Source organism: Artibeus jamaicensis, unplaced genomic scaffold (assembly GCF_021234435.1).
Source record: "Artibeus jamaicensis isolate MK-2021 breed Jamaican fruit bat unplaced genomic scaffold, CSHL_Jam_final contig_388, whole genome shotgun sequence".
Taxonomy (NCBI): Eukaryota; Metazoa; Chordata; class Mammalia; order Chiroptera; family Phyllostomidae; genus Artibeus; species Artibeus jamaicensis.
The window spans coordinates 8,747,340-8,764,083 of NW_026521813.1; the positions used below are offsets into that span (position 1 = coordinate 8,747,340).

Here is a 16,744-nt window from a genome sequence, read left to right on the forward strand (position 1 = left end):
GTCTCCTTTTCTCAGCACCAAAGCCTGGAGAGGGGAAATTGGCCCATCTTCTTGACTCTTTCTTCCCACAGTCTACTTGTTCCCTCTCCTACATTCCGTATGTCACGTGTTCCTTTTAGCTAGCCCTGGGACTCTGCTGTCATAGCTGGAAGGGGTGTCTTTTCTACTCTGGAGAAGACTTCTGTGAGTGGCATCAGGTCCCTGAATAAAGGGCAGGCAGAGGGGAAAAGGAATAAAGCAACTTGTAAAATTCTCTTTAGGTAATAGGATGGCTAGTAAAGTTATAGTCTTTTTGAATAAACCAGTTTTGTAATTCAGAAGTGATTATTCATATTTTGTAGAATTTCCATCATCTCTTTTTTTAAAGGCTGATAACCACTTGATGCTTAAAGGCTAAAGAGCATCTACGAGTAATTTTCAAAATATTATCTTACTATACTTCCTTTTGAGGTGTGGGAAAATTTTAGCCATTTTAAACTTCCCATCTTCTAAATCAGTGTCTTTGCTGGTAGGGTGTAGCAAGAATGTGGAGCTTTGTAATCCAAAGACCTGTGTTCAGGTCCCGGTTACCAGGTACGTGAGGGGTGGCAGAGTGATCTCATTTCACAGTCTTCGTCTTCCAGTGTGAATAAGAATCTACCTCACAAAGTAAATGTGAATATGAAGTGAGGAGATTATGCGGAAGCGGTCTGCCAACTCTGGAGTGCCATACGACTTTACTGAAACTAGTTTTCCCTGCTCGCATTATGCTTATTGATATCTGTGTTCTCCTGCTGTTGTTCTTTCTCCTTAGAGCCTACAGCTCCTCCTTCATGCCCGCCAGTCTGTCATGATACTCAGAGGACTCTGGTCCTGCTGCTCTTACTTCCCGTGCTACATGTGCTCAGCAGTCTTCTCATCGTGTGTCTTACAGTTCATGTTTGTTTGTTTTCCTCTGTATTAAAATACTTCGATAGAAGAACCCGTATTTTATAGCCCTTTCATAGCCCATAATATCCTTGTATCACATGCTCCTTTTAGCTAGTCTTCTTCACTTTCTTTAGTACATTAAAAACATATTTTGTATATTTAATTTTAGAGAGAGAGGAAGGGAGAAAGAAAGAGAGGTAGAGAAACATTGATCGGTTCCCTCTTGTACACCGTCAACTGGGGACCTGGCACACAACCCAGGCAGGTGCCCTGACTAAGGATCGAACTGGCAACCTGTTGGTTTGCAGGCCGCAACTCAGTCCACTGAGCCACACCATCCAGGGTCCTCTTCACTTCTCGTATATTTCATGGTTTGGGGGTATTTCCTATGATTCTAGGGCTCACTTTGGAGCTGAAAAAGAACAGGCATTGGTTGGTATTAGTATAGGCTTTGAAGTACAAAAGGTCCAGTTATATTTATTTCATAATCCTCTTTCTTATCTGATTCCTTTGTGGTTTTGCAAAGTACCCTACATCTGAATAACTTGTAGCTAGCTGAAGTTATTCAGAATTTATGAAATAAAAAGCATACGTTTTACTTTAAATACATTATTACATGTAGTTTTGACTGTTGGAAAGTATTTTTAGCTGTTAGAAATTTATCTTCAAGCTACAATATCCTTTCTTTTACCACAATAAAATATTTGTGGCTCAGAGGTATATATATATTTAAATATTTTATTTATTTATTTTTAGAAAGAGGGGAAGGGAAGGAGAAAGAGTGGGAGAAAAACATTAATGTGTGGTTGCCTCTCATGTGTCCCCCACTGGGGACCTGGCCTGCAACCCAGGCATGTGCCCTGACCGGGAATCCAACCAGCGACCCTTTGCTTCACAGGCCCGTGCTCAATCCACTGAGCTACACCAGCCAGGGCGCAGAGGTATATTTTTACAGTTGGTTTGTTTGAATCCAGACCTAATGTATGTGAGATTTCAATATTGGTGACCATGTTTACATTACAGTTCTTGGATCTTCTCAAGGGCTGTTTCTTATTTCTTCAGGTACTGTAATTAAGCCATCTCAGATTTCTCATATATATAGCTAATAAATATTTATTCTCAATGTTTCCTCATTTATAAATAATAATGGTTCTCCACTGTGAAGTTATAAAATGCTTAGGACGGGGCCCGGTACACAGTACGTGCTGTATAAATGTCCAGCACTGTGCTTACTACGTCAGAACACATGAGCGTTTTACATGTACTAAAGCTTCTTTATCTATATGGCCAACTTCTCGTAAGGCTCTGCCGGTGGAGTCTCCCATCGGCACTGTGAGGGTGCCTGTGTCTCCCACACAGAAGTAGCTGTTAGCAAACTTGCTCATGTGCGTCTGTTGTTGTTGGCACATCGTCATTTACTTTCTCTTCTTTGCTCTACTGGTCCTGATTCTTGTGTGTAATTTATCTACTCATTAATGAAAGTATGGAAACAACAACAAAATGCATTGACTCTGCTTTTTTATTTATGGTTTCCTTTTCTAGGGGCTAGAACAGGACGTGTTATTTTTTCATGAAGATAAGTAGTGTTGTAGACCACTCTGCCCAATCCACAAGGCAGTAGGAGGTGTCATGGAATTTAAACGTTTGGGTACAGTCTTCTAACTGTAGGCAGTAAAGGTGCATAGGATATTTTAATAAATGCCAGGAAGGATATCTGAGAAGAGCATCCATTTCTTCAAAATTTGCTTTTGGTTCTCAAGGAGAAAAATGTGGATGTGGTAAGAGCCCTGTAGAAAGTTGATGTGGGGAAATGCCCAGCCCACCAAGTTACTCTAGTGGGCAACTTAGGGAGAAGCTCTTTTCTCCTTCGACTTCAGCCAGAGCTGTTTTTTCCTCCCATCTGTTTCATGTTCTGAGTAAGCTGTGGTTGGGCGAATGTGCCCTTGGTTGAGAAACAAGGGAGAAGCCTCCTGGCACCCCAGACACTAGGGTGTGTGCCTTTCCATTTGCTCATCAGTGCTCATGGTGCGGCTGCGGGGAGCGGGGAGCGGTGGGGCAGACTTTCTGGTGTTCAGTTTGGGTCACCTGATGTGTAACTTCTGAAGCCCACCGGGGCCTGCGTGGTAATCCGGTAACTAAAGCGTGGTGATCCAAGCTGTAAACTACATTTACATTTAAACATTTTAAGTGGAAGGCAGTCTTATTACGAAATGAGCCCAGGCCGAATTTCTTTTCCAGTGGTTCCGAGGAGTTGCCTTAGGTGCTCCCCACCCTTACATCCCTGCTGCTGACTCACCCTGTAATTTCCATGGACTCGAGAAGTGTAGCCAAACAACCTGAAAATAGACACTTGAATCCTTGGTCAAAAGAAAAGAGAACACAACTGTATGCAAGGTGTTACTAAGAATTCTAGATGTTAGTTATACCTCAATTAAAATAAGAAGACTTCTAGATCTCTTTTTGTTTCATAAAAGTGGCATTTGTTAGATGAGTTCTAGACTATGTAAAAAGACGTATTCGGCTTTGTTCCTTGGACCACAGTGACTAATTCATGGTACGAGTCAGCACTTATCAAGGAAGACTCTGATTATATTCAAGATAAAAGGGATTAGAACATTCCATGTACATTTACCTATAGGAGCTAGTACCAGAGAGAGACAAAAACTCCCAGGCTCTTATTTTTGTCCCCGTCACTGTGCAGATTGAGAATTTCTCTATACCTTTTTCTAATCTACAGTATAGAGAAATTTTATGCAATTTATTTGGTAAAGGGATAATTTCCTCAATACCTGAAGACATTTTATTTCCACTTTTCTTTTTCTGGAATTGATAGGGTAAGACATTAAAGCACCTTATGGTCTTATGTTCCTTTCCACGTTCCTTGATTTTGGTGACTACAAGGGTTTGATTCGCTCCTCTGTCTGTCCCTGTAGGAAGGGCGTTAGAAATCTGGATTAAGCCCTAGCTCTGCTGCTTTCCTGCTTAGAGAAACACTGGGCCAGGTTAAGTCTTTGAAATTTATTTATTTATTTTTGACCAGTAAACCACAGACAGTGATATGTAAATATAGTTCTAGGATTGTTGGGAAATTCTGTGAAATTCTGTAGTGCATACCATAGTAACTTTGATGTAGTTTTTATGTTCATTCTAGGTGTTCAATTCATATGCTCAAATTCAATTAGAGTATTTGCTGAGGACCTGCTATGGCTCCTTGTACTATATCATCTTATGTAATGCTTATAATAATTCTGTGTTATAGGTGTCTGTTAAAGTGTCTGAAGAGCTTGACTCTACAGATGAGGGACATTGAGTTTCGTGGGAGTACAATCATTTTCTCAAGCTGCAGTTGCCAGCTAGCGTTCATTCCCAGATTTGGACCCATTTTTATTTAGGTTCCTTGTCCTCCTGCCGACTCTTCAGTCTCTTCTCCATCCCCATCACTCCTACTTGAAATCGAGCAGATGGTTAACCATATAGACTCTTTAAAGTTTCATGGTACCTAATTACTTAATGAACATATGTGGGCATGTATTTTCTAAATAGGGTGTTAGTTGGGACAGGGCATGACTTTCTCTTTCTAAAGGTAAGAGAAAATTTGGTTCTTTGAGAAGCCAGGAAGTCATAAAATTTCAAAGAAATCTGTGGAATTATACACATTCATTAGAGTTGTTTTCCATTTTTATGTGCACTAAAAGAGGTGTTACTTTGATATTTTTTGAGAGTATCTTTATTAATTTAAATTTTAAAGTGAATGGTTGTGTTTTCCTGATATAGAGTAATTACCATTGTAAAAGTTTTCAGAATTAAAGACCAAAACCCCAAATTATTTAAGGTATTCACAAACACAGTAGATTTATCTCATATATAAATAATGTAGAATAGCTGTTTAATTATTTTCCTCAGTTTATATAGTACCTGTACACATTGGAATATGTTCTTAATCATACCTCTGAATCTGGAAAAAGCTAAGACTAAAAAAATTTTTATTGAACAACAACTAAATAAAAAGAATTGAACAATTAAATTTAAAAAATTTTTTCAAATAATTTTTTTCAGTTACAGTTATATAATATTCTATTAGTTTCGTGTGTACAACTCAGCAAGGAGACGTTTCTGTAACTAACAAAGTAACCTCTCTGATGAATCTAGTGTCCATCCGACGTGAAACGTAGTTATGACAGTGTCATTGACCATATCCCCTGTGCGGTACTCCCACAGCCCCGTGACTGTTCTGTAACAGCCGGTTTGTACTTCATCCCTTCTCCTTTTTCACCCAGTCGCTCAACTTCCCTCCCATCGGGCTCCTCTCAAAATGTTCTCTGTGTCAATGGGTCTGTTTTCTGTTCTGATGGTTTGTTTATATATGTTTTTTAGGTTTCACATATAAGCCAAATCATAGTATTGAAAACTTTAAAAGAACTCAAATTTCTTTAAGTTGGTGTAACGGATAAAGTAATTGCAGGGACTTCCTGTTCTTACCCTGTGACTGAACAGTTAGATTATATGTAATACTTTGACGTGCTAGCCGTGTGCCTGTGATTGGAAGGCTGTGTTTTTAGGATGTCAGTAGGAGAAAGTAGATTAAAAGCAGATTCTAAGATTTTCATATTCAATTCTTGGCCAGTTGTGAGAACAGATATCAGTGAATTTTTCTTCTGAGCGGAAGCCAGTACCCCTTTGTTCCCAGCCACCCAGGCTGTTGATGGGCAGCCACACAGCCTGGGCACTGACCACCGATGGCAAAGCTTGGGTCACTCACCGTGGGGAGGGGTGGCAGGCACTGGGGGAGGGGTAGCAGCCAGGGGGTACTTAGGGGAGGCAGCCAGGAATAGGCAGGCAAAAAAACATGTGTGGGCAGAGGTCTGTGGTGTCTGTTGTTCTGCACCATTTATGCCTCAGCTTACTTAGCACATTCTACCCTTGTCTCATTTCTGGTTCCTGACGAAGCTAAAACTACACTGCATTTTCTTCTGTGACAGTTAAACTTAAAACAAGGGTATCCTCTAAGCAGGGTAATTTTTGAATATATTCTGTTATCGATTCTCCTTTTAGAGACTTTCTTCAGCCTCATCCATTTTGTGTCCCAGCCTGGGCAACCGTCTGTTGAGTGTGGACAGTGTGCCTCCACCCTTCTCTCAGCCTCTAGCCCTTCCTATTTCTCTTCCCCTCATGCCTCCTCCCTCCACTCTCCTCTCCCCTCTCTTCCCTTTTGCAGCCAGCAGCCTAAGAGTAAACCTAACCATGCCTGAAGTGAGGGGACTCTGTCTTGTGTCTTAGTTTTTTTCCCTATCCCTTCAATAGAGTACCAGAGTATTGAATGCATAAAAGAATTCGAAACACTTATTCTCACAGTTATTAGTAATAGTAATATATTGTGAGGGAGGAAAAAACTTTTCTAAGGTCTTCCAGCTGGTCTAATAATCGAATAGGCATGGGACAGATGAACAGGAGAAAATGACCAAATTAATTACATAAGTATGCGTAGGAACCTGAGAGAGACCCCACATGGATAAGAGGGTTGGAGACTTCAAGTTAAAATGAGGAATACAGGACATTCCGAGTTAAGGGCGAGGGTAAGGCGTTTTGGGGGCTTCAGAGGAGAGGAGGGCTAGTCTCGGGGTAATAAGAAGAGCAGATGTTCAGTCATTAGAAGTTTTCCCCATCCTATTGATAGATTATAAAAAATTATTTCTGGGAATAACTCTTGTTATGAGCAGGGCCCTTAATTTAAATTCTTTAAAGGAGAGGTAAGAGTTTCTTAGGAGTGCAGTGTCTCGAATTGCTTTCAGCTTAAAGTATTTCACATGCCAAAGTGACACATCTCGTGATAGCCTTTTCTTGAAGCCCTTCGACACAAATACATCTTTGTAAAGATTCAGTCTGGAAATACGCAGAGTGAAATATGAGACATATCGCACCAATCCCCTCTCCTTCTAGCTTCCACTCTCTTTTCCTGATGAAACTGTTCTTTTTCAATTTGTTGTGCATCTTTTATATATTTTTACTTATTTGCACTTTTTCACTTAACTGTGTATCTTAGACTCTTTCTCATTTCACTATGTGCAGGATATGTGAACTATATTTCATTCATCTAGTGTTCTAATGACTAACATTTCAATGGCTTCAAATATTTTGCTGTAGTAAACATGCTTGTATGCTAATCATACATATATGCAAGTATTTGCAAGTGGAATTGTTGGTTCAGAAAATATATGCATTTATCTGTAACAGAAAAGTGTCAAATTGCCCTCAGAACAGCTTTTGCCATTGTACACATCCACCGGTGTAGTTTAGGATTACCTGCTTCTCTGTGTTAGTTACTGTCATTCTTTATGCCACTATGAACTAATTCGCTTTGCTCCCAGTTCCTGGTGATTAGTGTGCATGAGCATTTCCCCATGTCTTCATTGGCCATTTGCATTCCTTCCCCTGTGCATTGTATGCTCACATCATTTGTACCTGGTGAGGGTTTTTTTCCCTATGGATTATGGGAGTTATTGGAGATTCTTGGTGCTATCTATCTAGCAGATATTTTCTTTCAATCAGTCATTTTTTTAAACTTCATTTATAGTATTTGTTCTTATTTAAGTTTCTTATCAAATATGTCACCTTTTATATTTCAATCTCTTTTGGATTTTGTAACTTGTTTTGAAATAATCTCCCTAGGTAGATATTTTGAATATAAGAAAACATTGTTTCATAATTTTTTTAATGGTTGTATTTGTTTCTAAAAATTTCTCATTCTCATTTCTGATACTGTATAATTTTCTCATGTACTGTCAGATAGTATATATCTAAAGATTTTATTGTTGCTTTGTGTATGAGATGCATTGTGCATTCCATGCTCATCTTGAAATACTTCTTTTTTTCAGCTATCTTCTTTTCCTTGACAGATAAGGGTGGTAAAGAGCTTCTTTATGATTATAATTTAGACATGCCAGTAACTTCTTTTCAAATGGGGATTTGAACCATACTTAGTATTTAGCACAAAAGCTGTAGGTTGATTATGCTCTGGTCAAGGAGGGACTATAGCAGAAATCAATGCCAATTTAATTTAGATCCAAGTCCTAATGAATAATGCTTACACTGAAACAAAAGCTAAGAAAATCATCAACATTGGGAATTTAAAGTTTAACAGCCAGTAATAAAAGGGAACCCTAGAACCTTTTCATGTTGTCAATGCTTATAGAAGAGGAAGAATTCTGTTTAAGTCCTGGAGAATCAAACTTTGAAAATGAAAAAAGAAAGCCTCTTTCAACCAAAGTTTTTAAGTATTGCTTTGCATCATGCAATAGCCTAAGAATTTGCTGTTGCCAAAAGCACTTGCTGTGGAGGCAAGAACGATGCTCATTATTGGGAGATCAGCTATAGACTTTGCAGTAATGGCTATGCTAAGAAGTTTTTGGGGAACTCATTCCCTGTCTGGTGTGGCTCAGTGGATTGAGTGTCAGCTTGTGAACCAAAGGGTTGCTGGTTTGATTCCAGTCAGGGCACATGCCTGGCTTGCTGGCCAGGTCCCCAAGTGGGGGGTGCTTGAGTGGCAACCACACATTGGTGTTTCTCTTCCTCTCTTTCTTCCTCCCTTTCCCTCTCTCTATAAATTAAAATTTTAAAAAAGTTGTTGGAAAATTAATTCACAGTTATTAATTTAGCAGTGTCTTTTCCCTTGGCAAGATGCAGTTTGCTGGTTTTCTATTGCTGAAAATATGTAGTGATCCTTTTCTGTTCATTGTTATTTTGGAGTGATTTTTGTATAGTTTCTATTCAGGCAGGTCCATTCGATGTTTCAGACAAACACAGGAGAGTTGAAGATACTTGGGCTGTTGCTTCTTTAGTATAAGGGTTCTTGTTTTAAACATTTTTTTCATTTCTTCATGCTCAGAAATGAAGTACTTATAAAGTAGAAACTCCTTGTTTTGACTGCATTATTAGAGAAGGAGTTCTATCCTTTGGTGATGGAGGAAGAAAGTGGGTTTTGGAATAATTTTTTAAAATTTAGATGTTATTTATTTATTTTTAGAGAGGGGGAAAGGAAGGAGATAGGGAGACAAACATCAATGTGTGGTTGCCCCTCATGTGCCCCCTACTGGGGACCTGGCCCACAAGCCAGGCATGTGCCCTGACTGGGAATAGCACCAGTGACCTTTTACTTTGCAGTCCAGCGCTCAGTTCACTGAGCTGCACCAGCCAGGACTGGACTGTTTTAAGACCCCACTTAGGCTGAGGAATCTTAGTCTAGTTTCTTAACCTCTCAAAACCTTGGTTTTTACATCTTTAAGAGGAAGATATACCATCTAACTCAAAGAGTTGTTAAGTTTCAAGTGAAACTGTATGTGCAATAGACATAAAGGGGTACTTGATAGTGGTGTTCTCCTGAAGGATAGTGGTTAGGCTGTAAAACTGAACTTTCCAAATCACCTCCTAGCAGGCATGGCAGGGTGAGTTGAACAAGTCAGGCTGGGTGTCGTCCCGTTCCAGGGGAATTCTGCCTGGGGTGTCAGAAGAGAGAATGCGATGAGCTAGGTCAGCAGTGAATCCAACATCCTATTGTTTTACCTCATTGTCAAGAAAATTAGAGAATCAAAACTCTCTTTCTAAGGGACTCCATATGAACGACTTTAAAATTAAAAGGAGATACAGACAATTTAGTTTCTTTTTAGTAATAGCCGTGTATGTGTCCCCTACCAAATAATGGAGGAGGCTGGCTTTGCTAATGTTTGTTTAAAAGGGGGAGTCAGCAAGTTTTCAGCCTGCAAGTGGGAGTGTCTAGCAAATGTTTTCCTTTCTGCACAGAAAGTTAACAGGACTCTGACACATCAGAGTTTGTACTGAAAGAGTTTAGGGAACTGTTGGACAGATTTCTCGCAGAATGATGGGGCAGTGCATGAAAAATGATCGAGACTGGAACGCGAGGCTGGTGGGGCTGATGTGCTGCATGGGTCAGTAGTATCACCACTTTCGTGTTTTCAGAACTGGGAAAGAGAGGCCGTGCTGTCAGCGTTCGTGCTGGCAGGTGAGCAGGCTGCGGGGCACCTTTCCGGAATCTGGACAGGTTCCCTACAGAGAATTTCCCTTCTCTTGCTGTGCATAGAATATGCCCTTAAATAATCTCAGTATTGTGTGTGTGACATGGTACTAAGGGGGTTCAACTTTCATCGGATTTTCTGAAAACCAGTCAGTGTAGGTTATAATAATAATTAATGTTCTTTTTGCACATCTGTTTTACCAATTTTTGTTTTTAATTGCATTCTGAGTTATTATGTATTTTCAGCCACGTTGTACTGTATGAGGTGGCCAGAAATTTATATTTTCATTTAAAACTTACTCTATAAATGAAATAATTTCCCGATAGAGGAATGTTTTAAAACTTTATTCAGAAAAATAACTAAATAGTCTATGAAATCAAATGACTCGGTTTAAATCTCAGGAATGATTTTCCCTTTTGTTGTCATGGCAGCAGTGCCCTAAATATAAATCTCAGTGTTAGCCACCACTCACTGAAATGAAATAAAGAACCATTATGAGACTTGTAATTGGGAAATGAGATGGTGCAATCTGGAATACTCCCTTTTGAAATAATGGATATTATGGAAAGTGGTAAATTACAGTCTCCCCAGACTGAAATTACTCTCTGATTATAAGTTGCTTTCCTGAAAAAGGTTGAGGCCCTCAACATCCACCTTAAACATTTGAGAGCCTAATAGAGAGCTTCCCTTGGTATACTTGATGGGACTCCTGGAGGTTTGTCATGGTTAAAAGATTTGGGTATTACTGTTAGAAACTTGTATCAGAATTTACGAATTATGTGTGTTAATTAGTTAGCTTTAGTAATTGTACCTAATATATTGTGAACTTTAGTTGTAGATTATAAACCTCAGATATTACCTCTGTGTTACCTGTCAAATATTTAGCGCCTAACATTTTCAGCATACTTTTGAGCTTCTAGAATTAACCACCATAGACAAAACCTCAATGGTCAGAATAACGCCTTTATAGTTAATTATTTAAGGGAATGTCTCATCTGTAAGTGGAGATAAATTATTTGATTAAGTCAGTGTTCTTACTATAGCTCTTTGTAAAAAATTAACCAACGAGTGACTGGTTTTTAGAATATGGCTATGTTCTATTTCTTCATGTTTCTTAAAATATAGGACCCATTTTAATTTATTTTTATGTTTTATTAAAATTCTTTAATCACAATGTATGGACTTTATTTGGATTAATTAAAGCAAATGAACTGTTGAAAAAATTAAATAATTTGAATAATGTGAACACTTACTGGGTTAGAGATAATAATAAAAAATTAGTGTTAAATTTTTTTCGGTGGGGGCCAGTTTTCATTAGTTTAGAAAAGAAATAGATTTTATTAATTGTTATGTAACATGAGGAGAGGATTTTACATAGGTACATGTAACTGTTAAATTTAGTGGGAAAGTATAAACTTGTTAGCTATTATGTGGTGATTCAATAAATTAATGAACTTGGTATGAAAGCTATCTTTTTGAATTATGAGGCTTTTAGATTAATAATACATTTAAATTTTTTCTTGATGATTTTATATTAGGATCCTAGGCTATTAGTTATATGGGATAATATAGATATTGCCTAGGAAGTAACCTCTACTTTTTTCCACTCTGTTTTCTTTTTGCTGGTGGCTTAGACAAGCTGAAAATGTGATGTGAGTAGTAGCCATGTGCACAGAAGTTCCATTGTTTGCATTACTTGTCCAAAGTTCACATCACACAGCAGGGCCACATTCCTCAGCACCCTGCCTCTGATTGAGGTGTGCTCAGCACTTCCGTTTGAAAGATGACAGTGTCTGGGGGTAATGGAAGCAACTCTGGAGGGAATCACAGTGCTTGGGTTCTGACTGTGGCTCTTTCAGTCTTTAGTTATTAAACCAGGGTTTCTTTTTGATGGAGAAGCCTGCACCTGGTTGGCTTCTCTGTCTTGCTACCTTAGTTCCTTTCCTTTAAGCACAGCCTAACTGCCCTGGACAGGGTTGGTCTTTCTCTCATTTGTACTTGCTCACATGGTGAGCGTGACATCCTTTGTTTCAGCTGGGATGCTTATCACACTGCCTTCTTCTCAGGTGCCTTCTCTAGATGATGAGCTCCAGAGAGCAAGGACCAGTGCTCTTTCTGTCCAGTAAGGTCGTCCCAGCACCACCGTGGCTCTGGGCTCATCCAAGGACCTGCTGGGTGCTGGAACGAAAGAGTAAATGAGGGAAGTATAGAATCTTCACTTTATCAGTAAGGAGGACTAGTAGATTGCATTTCTTTCTTTGTTCTTGCCTTAGATACTAATTAGAAATTTAGTTTCATTCCGACCTCATTAGGAATAGCAAGGCTGAAAGACATTTAAAGCACATTTCACTTTAAGAGATATAGTGGTGTATCTCCTGTATATAACTAAATAAGCGATTATACATTGTTATTCTGAGTTGGATTGTCCTTTTTGAAACATAATCCACATCATGATGTTTATATGTTGAGTGCATAAAAACATGATTTCTACTACAGGATAGACAAAGATGAGTGAGGTGTAGATGATGTCCCAAAGGGGCCAACAAATGATTAATAAATATTTTATGGATGATATTGGTTAACAATTATTAATATCATTGATCTTGGCATCGTAGTTACAAGCAAAGTGTCTGGGGATTTTACATTGGGAATCAAGCAAATGGAACAATTTTAACAAATTCTAGGCATTTGTATTCAGATTTAGCAAGCATCTGTTTTCTAGATCTGTTTTCTGTACTCTTCCACTTTTTAATACTCAGTGTTAAACCAAGAAGTAGACTGGATGTTTGGGGCATGAAAATGAATTTGTTTGTGCACAGACCAAATGCTAGGCTACGTTTAGGTGGTTTTTTGTTTGTTTGTTTGTTTCTCCATGATGATGGAGGGAAATAGAAAGGGTTTCAAAGAGGCATTTTGGAGAATAAATGCTTATGAAATACAAACTAGGTTATACAATCCCCTTTCCTGTCCTTTCTGATGTTGGCATTAAAGTGTAGGCGAGCTCTAAGTTGTGTGCTGTCGCTGAGTAGCTTGACAAAGAACTGAATCTGGACAAACCACGGGATTGTCCCACTGAAGTTCAACAATTTTTAAAAATCACTGGACACGTATTTTTGCAGAGCTTTTATTTTGCTATTTTAAACACTAGGATTTACATTCTTACAGGTACAACCAAATTTTAGAAGTAGACTTGCTGGGAAAGTGTCTATATTTTGGGGGCTTTGGATATTTATGGGCAAATTGTTCTAGAGCAGTGATGTCCAATAGAAATTTTTATGATGATGGGAACGTTTTCTATCTGTCCTGTCCAAAATTTTAGCCATTAGCTGCATGTGACTAGTGAGCACTTGACGTGAGTAGTGTGACCAAGGAAATAAATTGTTAATTTATTTTGTTTTAATTAATTTTGGTGTAAATTTAAATGGCCGTATGTGACTAGTGCCTACAATATTGAATAACACAGATCTAAAAGATTTAAAGCAAATTACATTTCCACTAACGACATATGTATATGTGTGCGTCTTTTCCCTGTGTCCTTGTCAACATTAATATTGTTCCATAAAATCTTGGCAATTTAATAGGTTAAAAAGCTTGATTTGTGTTATTTTATATCGCTACTATTTTCTAGTGAGTTGTAGTACCAGTGGGTATTATTTTTTTTCAGTGGATTAACTGCATATATTAAGTTGATCTTTTTATTTCTTATTTGTTTTTTGTATTAATATTAGTAATCTTTGTCTCACAGATACTATTTCCCAGATGATTTATTTTATATTTTTGTTTATATTTAAATTATCATAAAGCACATACATATTTTTAATAAGTAGGACAAGCATTTTCAAAGAAACTTTAGTTCCATTAAAATAGTTTAAGAAGGTTGAGGGATAAAGAAGGAGAAAGAGGAGAGATGAAAAGACCAAAACATGCCCTGCCCCAGGGAGAGAACAGAGACACCTGAACTGGAGAGAGAGGAAAGAAGACTCCCAGTGGAAAGGAAAGAGGTGCGACACCCCGGACGGACGGGGCGCAGAGGGAGGGAGGGAGGAAAAAAGAAGGCAGGGAACTGCCTCTTAGAGGCAGGGATGGGGAGGGCCGTGTAGCTCCGAATGTTAGCTCTGAGTGTTGGAAGATTATGATTCTCTTTTGAAATAACATGTTGATGAACCAGACCATTCCAATTTTCTTTCTTCTTAAATCATAAGAAGCCTTCTCTGTTTCGTGTCTGTAGTACCTACAAGGAGTATCACTCTCCAGTAAGGATCTAGCTGGGGTATTTTTTTAAAAACCAGACAATTCACAATTAGAAGTGTAGGAGAGAAGCCACATGGTTAGTAATTAAACTAGAATTCACTTCAAATCAAAGGACCAGAATATAAACCCTTCCTTTTACCTCAACTTTATACAACTTGCTGAATAATTGTGGACAGTTTTTTTTTAACTTTGTAATAGTCTCGGTTTTCCATTCTGTAAAATGGGAATGAAACTACCCATTCAGTGCAAGGACTCAGCGGAGGCTGTCAAGTTTAGATTAGACATCTGTGTGTTGCTGGCGGTGGTGATGGGGATCGTGCTACGGAAGGCACAGAGGACATTTGTGTGATGCTGTAATAATGTTGGCAAGTACAGCACTGGGAAGAGACCAGTCTCATCGCTCTTTACCCCTTCTTACAAGTAGCCTGAAGTGGCAACAAGGAAATTCAAGTGCACTAAACAGTATTTTTGAATACCTTATTTTTGTTTACATGCATAATCACAAATAAAGCCTGTTAATAGATTTTACCAACCTTGTTTTATATCTTTTTTCCCCTTCCAGATGAACGGGACAAAGTTCAAAAGAAAACGTTTACAAAATGGATAAATCAGCATCTCATGAAGGTCAGTTTATATTTCACATGTTGGAATTGTTTTGTATACTTCATTGTGCGGCAGTTATTGATCGTATAGTTCTGAAGTACAGCTTTTCAAATTGACTTCCAAGTTTACATTCTAGAGCATTTCACATGCATGTTAGCTGTATCTAATGATTTGCTGTGTGGCCTCTGGGTAGTGACGGAGGTGGGACTGTGCATACCCAGTGATTACGGTGCATTCTGTGACATTAGTAAAACCTGTTGTTGGAGTCTGAAAAATCTCAGCTGGTCAAGAAATATGTAAATAGTTATATGTTAGAGCATGGAAAAACTCCAATTCTCAGTGAGATTTTTTTTTCAAGATTCAAACCAAGTTCTGGCATCAGATTTACGTGGACAGCAGAGGGTTAAATGAGAATAAAGGTGGATTGTAGAGACATAATTCTAGACGCATTTTACGTCTCATGCTTACTTTGACCCAGGAAGTGGCATTTACATATACATTTCTCTGTCTGTGCAGCAGTTAATAGCTGTGGTTCTTAAAATAATATTTATTTGTGTGCCATGGGTCATATGATATAAGCTTTCCAGAAAAATACACATGTACCCGGAATTTACATACAAGTCCATGGAGTTACGGGATCCCACTGAAGCCCTTCTCCGAATCTCAGCGAAAGAACCCATGGGACATTACAACTATTAGTTACTCTTTTCCTTTTCTATGGACAGTTGAAAGTTGGAAATAGATAATGTCTTAAGCCTGTTCTTCGGGACTGGGAAGAGGTTTACTATGCAGAAACAGTATTTAGAACATGGTTATATTGTTAAGCTATTCTACAAGTCCTAGTTAAACCATCATGTAGCATAGTGGGACCAATAAAGTAAATAACTTTCTGTAAGTTATTCTCATTGTAGGGGACATATCAGAATCTCCTGAGAGGTGTATTGGCTCCCTCTCGCTCACCACCCATTGACAAAATCCTTTTCCTGCATTCTGATACGTTCTTCCAGGAGGCCATGCCATGCACTCCCTAATCAGGAATCACTTCCGTAGGGCACTTCTGTTACTGCTGGGAGTTTAAAACCCTCTGGTGTTTTGGCAAGAGATAAAGGGATAAGATCCTCAGCTTTTGTGAGGAAGTGTACTGTGAATACCACCGAAGAATACCAGCAGTTTACCTGCTCTCTTCTGAGCTCTTGTCTCATCTTACGTGGGATACAGATGGGCTGCTGTGAGCGTTGTGATGTGGGTGTTTGAAGCCAAAGGCTCTGACAGAACTTTCCCATTTCAGAGGTGCATCCAAGGGAAGCAAGGGTTTTGATGAAGAGGTGCCCTCATGGTGGCTGGGCATCTGGGCCGGGGGTGTCACAGAGCGAGGCCCCATGTCTCCTGGAGTGTAATTGTTATGGTTCCAGGCTGGTAATCAAGTCCACTGGCAGTGGATGCTGGAGAGAAAAAGAAGTGCAAGTGACTTCCTGGGGAACCACAGCACTGGCTTTACACAGTTAGTTATTAGGGACCTACTATGTGCCAGGCATGTTGGACTAAAGCAGTCTTATGAGTAGTTCCAAAACCGGATGACTGAGTGTAAGGAGACTGCCTCTGCTGAAAATGTCACAACACTAGCCGAGCTGTTTGCGGACAAAGGCTGTATTACTCCCTCCTAGGGCCCACTGCAGTGCTGGCGAGAGTGTTCTTACCGTGTTGCACATTCAGTCATGTGATCATTCCCACAACCCTCCAATGTGGTTTACTTTAGTAGTTAGTTGCACAAGGGTTCAAATCCTGATTCACCTGGCATGCATGACCTCTTTTTGTTTGTTTCAATTTTTATTCTGAAATGTAAAGGTCTTTTAAATTAGAGTTGAGATACAATATTATATTAGTGTCAAGTATATAACATAGTGATTTAACATTTATATTAATTTACAAGGTTATCACAATGAAAAGTTTAGTAA

General features: G+C 38.9%; 1 protein-coding gene across 19 annotated transcripts in view; it reads left to right on the plus strand.

Annotated features, from left to right (window-relative positions):
- The window catches only part of DST (dystonin), a 453,023-nt gene that overhangs the window by 188,726 nt on the left and 247,553 nt on the right, over window positions 1–16,744 (plus strand). For all 19 annotated transcript variants that reach the window (XM_053664982.1, XM_053664966.1, XM_053664967.1 and 16 more), the window contains one exon: window positions 14,749–14,810. In XM_053664982.1, the coding sequence (XP_053520957.1) occupies window positions 14,749–14,810 (62 nt within the window). The remainder of the gene's footprint in view (window positions 1–14,748; window positions 14,811–16,744) is intronic.